The sequence below is a fragment of the Phaenicophaeus curvirostris genome, chromosome 8 (assembly GCF_032191515.1).
Source record: "Phaenicophaeus curvirostris isolate KB17595 chromosome 8, BPBGC_Pcur_1.0, whole genome shotgun sequence".
NCBI lineage: Eukaryota > Metazoa > Chordata > Aves > Cuculiformes > Cuculidae > Phaenicophaeus > Phaenicophaeus curvirostris.
This window is the reverse complement of record NC_091399.1, coordinates 32,906,370-32,914,528: the sequence shown is the minus strand read 5'-3', so window position 1 is coordinate 32,914,528 and position 8,159 is coordinate 32,906,370. Positions and strand designations below refer to the sequence as shown.

General features: G+C 44.2%; 1 protein-coding gene across 2 annotated transcripts; it reads left to right on the top strand.

Annotated features, from left to right (window-relative positions):
* Positions 1–321: 321 nt before the first annotated feature.
* ECHDC2 (enoyl-CoA hydratase domain containing 2) lies at positions 322–7,759 on the top strand. Of its 2 annotated transcripts, XM_069863162.1 has the most exons (10): positions 322–428; positions 2,041–2,108; positions 2,644–2,731; positions 3,278–3,364; positions 4,598–4,690; positions 5,310–5,366; positions 5,768–5,955; positions 6,390–6,440; positions 6,738–6,785; positions 7,487–7,759. In XM_069863162.1, the coding sequence occupies exons 2-10, from the start codon at positions 2,058–2,060 to the stop codon at positions 7,562–7,564; spliced, it is 741 nt and encodes a 246-aa protein (XP_069719263.1). In that variant the 5' UTR covers positions 322–428; positions 2,041–2,057; the 3' UTR covers positions 7,565–7,759. The 2 variants fall into 2 exon arrangements, with proteins under 2 accessions (XP_069719263.1, XP_069719264.1); XM_069863163.1 differs by lacking the exon at positions 4,598–4,690.
* The last annotated feature ends 400 nt before the right edge of the window (positions 7,760–8,159 follow it).

Below are 8,159 nucleotides of genomic sequence, written 5' to 3'. Positions count from 1 at the left end.
TCCTGCTCCTGCTGCCCCTCCTGCTCCTGCTGCCCCTCCTGCTTCTCCTCCTGCTGCTTCTCCTGCCACTCCTGCCCCTCCTGCTGCTGCTGCCCCTCCTGCTGCCCTTGACCCTGCCCCCGCCTCTGCCCCTCCTGCTCCCGCACCCGCTGTTACCCCCGCTGCTGCTCCTCCTGCTTCTCGCCCTGCCCCTGCAGCCCCCGCTGTGGCCGCTGCCGCCCCTCCAGCCGCCGCCGCCGGGCCCGAGGCGCCGCGGGGACCCTTGACCCGTGACGCGGCGCTGGGCGAGGCGTGGCCGCCGCTCGCCATGCTGCGGCTGGGGCTGGGGCTGGGGCTGGGGCGGGCGCTGCTGCGCGGGGCCGAGATCCCCGCGTCCCCCGCCGTCCCCGCGCGGGGCGCCCAGGTGCTGGTGGGCGGCGGGGCCGGCGGTGAGTGCGGCGGGGCCTGCGGGGCCGGGCATGGGGCCCTGGCGCTGAGGCGAGCCCGCGTGTGTGTGTCACCCCCCCAGCCCCCCCGCCCTATGTATGTCCCCCCCATCCCTCCTGCCCTGTCCCCCCCATCCCTCCTGCCCTGTGTATGTGACCCCCCCATCCCTCCTGCCCCGTGTAACCCCCCCAAGCCTCCCCTGCCATGTGTATGTGTGTGTCCCCAGCCCTCCTAGCCCTTGTCACCCCCGCAAGCCCTCCCTGCCCTGTGTATGTGTCCCCCCCAGCCCTCCTGCCCTGTCCGCCCCATCTCTCTTACCCTGTGTCACCCCCCAAGCCCCACCTGCCGTGTCCCCCCCCGGGTCCCCACCCTCGCTCCACTCCCCTCTGGCCCCAAAGGCAACTGGCAGCACCCATAGTGGGCCAGTTGCTTGTCGCTTCTTTGCTTTTAGGGGCTATTCCTTTGTCTTTATGTTTTTCTCAAGAGTCCAGCTGCCAAAGAGAAAGAGAAATGCCTTTTTTATAAAGCTGAGGTGTATCGCGGTACCCACTGTGGGTCACAGACAGACCTGAAGGTGGGGCAGGACCTGGGCATGTCCGTGCCCGTCTGTGCGCGAGAGTCACTGAGCGACTGGAGTTTGAGTTCAGACTCCCAGTGGAGTTAATTTCTGGCAGTGGTAAACGTTAGAAGAGCTTACAAGCAGTTCTTGATGGTTTTGTTAGTTATGTATACACCAATGCTGTTTCCAGAACTGGGAATTTCCATGGTTGGCCCGTGCCTGCTGTTACCTGTATCTTTGTTCCTGTGTGACACACCTCTTGTGTCACCTCTTCCCCTGACATCAGCAGAGGAATAAAGGCAGAGATCTAGCAGGGCAAAAGGGCTGTGCACGAGAGATGCAAGGTGCATCTTTGCACCTGCAACAGCAGCAACAGCATCTTACAGTGTTTGGGCCTGGGAAGGGAGCAGAAGCCCAGCCAAGGAAACTCCAAACTGTGCAGAAACCATTGGATAATGATTTACAAATATAAGTGCAAGGAAGAAGTAGGTAGATGTTGTGGTCTTATTTTACCACTTGGACTTAGGAACTTCGGGTGAAGTCCTTTCCACTGATGCGCTTATTAACTTTCAATTAAATGGAGTTGCAATTTCAAAATGGTTCTGAAACACAAATGGAGCGTTCGTGCTATTCTCATGCAAACAGCAATCCCAAGAGGATGGTTTTCTTCCTTAAGGAAAATACTTGAACACAGTAAGACTGTATATTAAAAAGGGAAGTAGCATTCAAAATGGAAACCTAGGGTGGATTGATTGGGTTTTTTCCCCATGCCTCCAGTGACTCCAAGACGTATTATTGGATGTCATGTGCTTTTTTTAAAAGGCTGGTTATTTATACGTTTTGCAGTGCTACTGGATTTTGTAGTTGTCCTGCATAATGGGTTTAGTATACACGGTCTATCACCTCCACTTTTAAAATAACTGATTGTTTGAGAATATACTTTATATGCATTTTCAGGAAAGAGAAGATGTAGCATATGCAGATATTGTTCCCAGTTGAATTACTGTGTCACAGAATTAAATGAAGTATAACTGAAATTGTCTCCTATTACTAAGGTATTGCTGAAATCCTAATGAACCGACCCCACGCGAGAAATTCATTGGGAAAAGTATTTGTAAATGAAGTGAGTATGGGCCTGGCCTGTAAACGTATTGGGAATCATAATCGATAACTAAATGCAGTAGGAAAGGTGGTGGGAAATCTGAAACAGAACCTGTATCTCTAGGTTAAAGTCAGTGGGAGACTGCACTGGGGCACAGCAGATTAGCCTGAAGAAAAAGAGATTGTGATGTGTCTACTGCAGTAGCTTCAGATGTGGACTGGACAGAGATACTGGAGTGATACAAGTTAGCCAACTCAGATGCAAAATAACATCCTCATTTGCATAATTGCAAGAAAAACATACTCTGGCATGTGCCTGGACAGGAAGGGGAGTTCAGGATACAGCAGAGGTTCATTTCTGAGTGGAAGAATAAAAGAGATGGGGAAATGTATCATTCTGAGGCTGTCATGGAAGGATCCTGCTGGCTCCTCCTGGCACCTGCAAGGGGAAGAAGAAACAAAACTTTTGTCATAGATTAAGAGCTTGCTCTAATTTAGGTTTATACATACATGTGCTTAAAGTTTTTCTTCTCTTGTTTGTACTCCCTCCCTCTTAGCTGTTCAGCGCTCTGGAACAGCTCCGCTTTGATGAGAAGGTCCGGGTGGTAGTGTTCAAGAGTGAGGTGAAAGGGGTATTTTGTGCTGGTAAGTTAAAAGGCTCTGCAGACTATTGCTAAAATAATTGAAGGCTCTTAGGGCTGTTTGCTGATCATATCGTGCAGAAAAGCAATTGGAAATGCCTGCTAAAACAAAAATGGGTTGGCTTTTGTGTAGCAAATTGCCAAACATGTTCTCTCTTTTGTGTGCCTTCTGCTTGGCTTCAGTGGTGAAGATGCGTGATGGAGTGAGCCACACAGCCTGCATGGTGCTACTGTTTGTTTTCCATTTATAACCATCTTCAAGCCCAAGTGCTTCTGGTATTGGAGCCCTTGTTTTCCAGTTTATGGATTATCATCCTTACATAAAGCCGTTGGTGCTTCTCTGTGAAATCTGTTGGAAGGGCACAGAGGAGCACCCTAGCCGCTGCTCCAGCCCACATGTCCACACTCCAACTTCCACTGACCTTACTTAGCCAGAACACTGTATTTCAGGACTTCTGAAATGATCTGGCCTCCGAGAGGGATGGGGAGAACACCATTCACATGTCTTTTCCCCTCTTCCTGGATTCTAACCTTTTTCTCCTATATTTAGGTGCAGACTTAAAGGAACGTGCCAAGATGGATGATGCCGAAGTTGAACACTTTGTTAAAAGGCTGAGAAATCTCATGGATGAAATAGGTAAACTATTATCTCAGTTGCAAATTTTGTTCTAGATGACCTGTACTGAGACATTGAGAAATGTTGCAGGAGGAGAAGGGTGCTGGACCCAGCAGGTTGTCCATTTAGGAGTAGTCTCCCAAATGACTCCTTCTTATGCCTGCAACAATGATCTGATTAGAATTAAATACGAGCTATCCTGCTGCCACTCCAAGGACACGATGCCTTTCAGTACTGCGTTTTCCGTGATGAGGAGCAGCACGCAGCCATGCATATAATAAGTACTTGCTATAAGAAAACATTTTCTATACAGTTCTATGTAATCCTTGGAGATGGTGCTAGACAAAAGGAGCAATGTTGGCTGCCCCGTGCTCAATACATGCTCAGAAGCATTCATGATGTGGCAATGACCTAAGAACATGGATTTGGATATCTGAGTGGTTTTACTAAATGGATTTGTTGAATGACAGGTTTGTTCCTACAGTTCTGTCCCCTGGACTCATTTTTATTTTTTTTTTTGCAAAAGGAATGTGGACTTCTGCAATTGATTTTCTTCCCCTATTTATGAATTATTCTGCTGTCACAGGAGAGGAATAGCAAAGTGAAATCTGACTAAAACACCAATCAGAATTGCAGTAATTAAAAACAAACAACGATGTAGAGAGAATGACCCTGTGCCACAAACCACAGAAGCAGCTGGGCTGAGGTAGTTACAGCACAGAACTAGCACACGTCTGAAATCCACTTCCAGCTCCCTGAGTATTTGAAAAGGTATCTAATCAAGCAGCTGATCTCCATGTACCTCGGGTTCCTCAGCTAGGAGATGACAACAGTGTTTACTAAGTTCAGGAGCCTTGGCTAACAAAAGCACCGAAAAAGCCAATCCTTGTAATTGGGACTAGGGAAAGTGTCTTTGACTGCTAAACTGCAACAGCTGGATGTTCACATCATACATTTGCAAGGAGATAATTCATCCTGTTTATGTTGCAGTACTTTGTATTTGCACGCTGCTTTGCATGCAAGAATGTTTTGCATTTTTTTTTTCAAAGAAGAGAGAAGTGCAAAAGGACAGCTGCTGCTGTTTAGAGACAGAACGTTTGTGGCAGAAGATGAAGAATTCTTGTGCAATTTTTGAATTTGAGAACTACTAAAAGCTTTAGAATTTAAGCATTTAAGTTCCAGAAGTGAGTGGAAAAGAACTGGTGGAACACCACTGCTGGAACACAGCTGTATAATCTGTGTTGTCTTCTCTAGCTGCACTGCCCGTACCCACAATTGCTGCAATCGATGGTTACGCTTTGGGAGGTGGACTAGAACTGGCGTTAGCTTGTGACCTTCGAGTAGCAGGTTTGTGTGTTGCTTAATTTAGGATTCTTTTTGTAATCAGTGGTATATTTTAAAGAGAAGTGACACGTATGATAGCTGACTGTTAGTGGAATCCAGTAGGCTAAGAGAGGAACTTACACAGTTCAGGAAATGAATAGGCATTTGTCCAGAAATTGTGGCATTTAGTTGCTATTGGGAAGGCAGTTTTCTACCATAAAAAGTAACGCCTGTTTTTAGACAAGATTAGGATTCCTTTAGAAAACTATTGGTAGAATTGAATAGTTAGTATCGTGTAATATTGGATCAGCACTGGAGGGATCTAACCTTCCCTATTTAAATCAGTTTGGACTGGAAGAATTCTTCCTTCTGTTTCCATTCTTTTATCCATTATGGACCCAAGGTTCATTTTTTAGATAAAATGTCTCCATTAGGGGTAAGCAGACATACTACACATCCCTTATTTGATTTGAATTAGATGTTGATTAAGCACTGTAGTAGTAAGACTTTCTGGCTACCTGGAGAAATGGAGTTCCAGTTCAGTATTGACAGTTTGTAGATTTATTAATCCATTCAGTGCAGAAAATTTGTAGTTCTAGAGATCAAAAAGGAACTAAACCCTGTATTTATTTATTTTTAATAGCTTCATCGGCTAAAATGGGTCTTATTGAGACCACAAGAGGGCTTCTTCCTGGAGCAGGTAACCTTTATTAAATCTTGTCTCTTACTGTCTTAGCTGCATAGTAAACATTTTGCCATTAGAGCACTTGGAAGTGTTTTGAGTGTAAATTAGAAGTAGCATCTTACAGTGACACAAGAAATCTATAAATCAAGAGTTCTGTTCCAAGCTCTGACTCACGACTTGCTTTGAATGAGGAAAGTCCCTTTACACCTTTTCCTGTTCATCAAAACACTTGAAAAGGACGTTGAAATTTCTCCAATGCTTTGCAAAATCTTGACATATTCAGCTTGTAGTTATTAAAGAAACACACGATCCCTTTATTTTTCAGTCCTCCTTGTTATATAAGGAGACAACATACTATTGGAATTTGGGGCACTTCTCAGAAATGGAAAGTTGGGTTTTTTTGCTATTGTCACAAGGTGGAACCCAGCGCCTGCCCAGATGTGTTGGAATTGGTCTTGCAAAGGAGCTCATTTTCACTGGTAGACAGGTTGACGGACAAGAAGCCTTCTCAATGGGATTAGTAAATCACTCAGTGCCACAAAACAACGAGGGAGATGCAGCTTACCAGAGAGCATTAGCTTTGGCTAAAGAAATCCTTCCTCAGGTAGGTGCACTATGCACATAGTCAATGTAAAGACAACATTTCTGCTTTCCTTAAGACAGCAAATGGAACAATTGAAATGCCTTTCTAGAAATATTAAAGTTGTGGTTCCTAGTGTTGGTGTTTCAGTCTCTTAACTGTCCTTTTATGTGAATGCAGTTTCTGTAGGAACAAGTGTTAACATTCAACTGCTTAACCTGTAGGGCAGTTTTACCTCTCAGTTGTAGTTACACAGACCTGCAGGAGATGCTGAAACCTTGCATCACGTCTCTCTGTTAACTGTAAATAATGCCAAACTGTTTGTTTGTTTAATTATTAACTCACTGGAAATTTCTATAGACTAAAATGTCATTTGGAGCTAGGATAACGGTGTTGTGAGACTTCTATGAACTGATGTAGCTTTATTTTTAAATGTGTGTTGGTTGTTTTTAATGTAGGCTCCGTTTGCTGTGAAAATGGGAAAACTGGCAATAAACAGAGGAATGGAGGTAATTTTTTTTTTAAATACTGAAGTAAAGGAAGGAGGGAGGTGGTTCTTAAATTACTACAGTGAAAGTGTTGAGAACAGATGAGTCATAATCCTTGTTTAGACAAGGCATTTAAACCATTTGGGGGGGTTTAAGTATTTCCTTTAAATTAATATGGCAGGATATTTTTCCTACTAACTACTAGCTGCTAACCGTGTAGTTCTAATACAGGAGTGAAAGTCACTCACTAGGAGTGAATGTTGGTTGATTTGAGGGCTGAACTTCTGACAAATCTCACTCCTTCCCTCTCATCCCCAGGTTGACATCGCATCAGGGATGGCTATTGAGGGAATGTGTTATGCCCAGGTAGGATACCTTCAGAACACATTTTTGAAAGGAACAATGGTGCATTTTCTAAAGCCAAGTATTCACAGCGTCCTCGTGTGTTTTCTCTAGGGGACACTAACATTTAAATTGAAAGCTTTGAGAGCATAGTTGAGTGCAGTTCCGTATGTCCATTTCAGAATATTAATTGTTGCATCATGTATAGCTACCTCTCTGCCTGCGGCTGGAGTCCTTCCTTAAATACTCTTCTGCCTAAACTGATCGTATATTCTGAGTTTCAACAATGTTAGTTACAGGATGAGCTCACAAACTATTTTAGGTTTAACAAATTGAAAAAAACCCTAATTCTTCTGTAGTCAGTCTTTGTGACAAGTTTTGAGAGCAATCGCCTTTCTTGGCTAATGGAACAGTGTAACTAGCACGCCTTTTTGTGTATCCTAAGATGGTAAAGTATTAAATTTGTAGAAAACTCTATTCCTGTACAGTTCGCTGTTCTGTGGTCCTTGTCTTTGATGCTTTCCTTCTGATCTATATTACAATCCAGTCTCTTTATTCTCTTTGCAAAAATGTGGAAGGTGAAACTTAATGCATCAATGAAAGAAAAGCAACCTTAGTTTTAGACCACTACTGCCCAATTAGTCAGCACTTAAAACCACATCATCAGCACTTAAACACATCAGATTTGTCAATAAAAAAGATGCTTTTTTGTTTTTTAAATACAGAATATTCCCACAAAAGACCGTCAGGAAGGGATGGCTGCCTTCAGGGAGAAACGACCACCTCGTTTCATCGGCAAATAATGCTTCCTAGCTTCCTCTTGATTTTTTGGAAGTAAAGGAGGACTGAAGAGGAGCCACTGATTCCTCAGGATTATTTTTATGACTGCATTCTGTGTACTTAGCTCCTTGCCTTAAGACTGCATTTCTGAATACTCCAATGGATCATTTTGCTGTAATAACTCCCAAATAAAGATTTAACTTCATATATCTTTTAAAGGGCACACGTCTTCAGTCAGTAGTTATGGCTGTCAAACAGATGTCAAATAAGGAGTACGGAGCAGCTTTGACTCTCCATAAGCAGATTAAAAAAATAACCCCCAAACCCAGAAAACCACGCTGCACCAAAACACTGATAGGGAAAAAGAAAAAAAAAAAAGAAAGTGAAAGGAAAGTTAACTCCTGAAGAAAGAAAACCTTCCTCAGCTTGCTTCCTGTTATCAGTGCTTTTTCAACTAATCAGAGCAGTAGCATCTCACTCCAAATCACTGAGCTATCGCTCCAGCCAACTAGCACTGATGTCTTTGGCATCAGTGCTTGAGAAACTGCAAGGCCTGAATGTGCACACAGATATGGCCACCCTATCAGTCCCCGCTAGATGCCTCAGGTGTGGCATCTC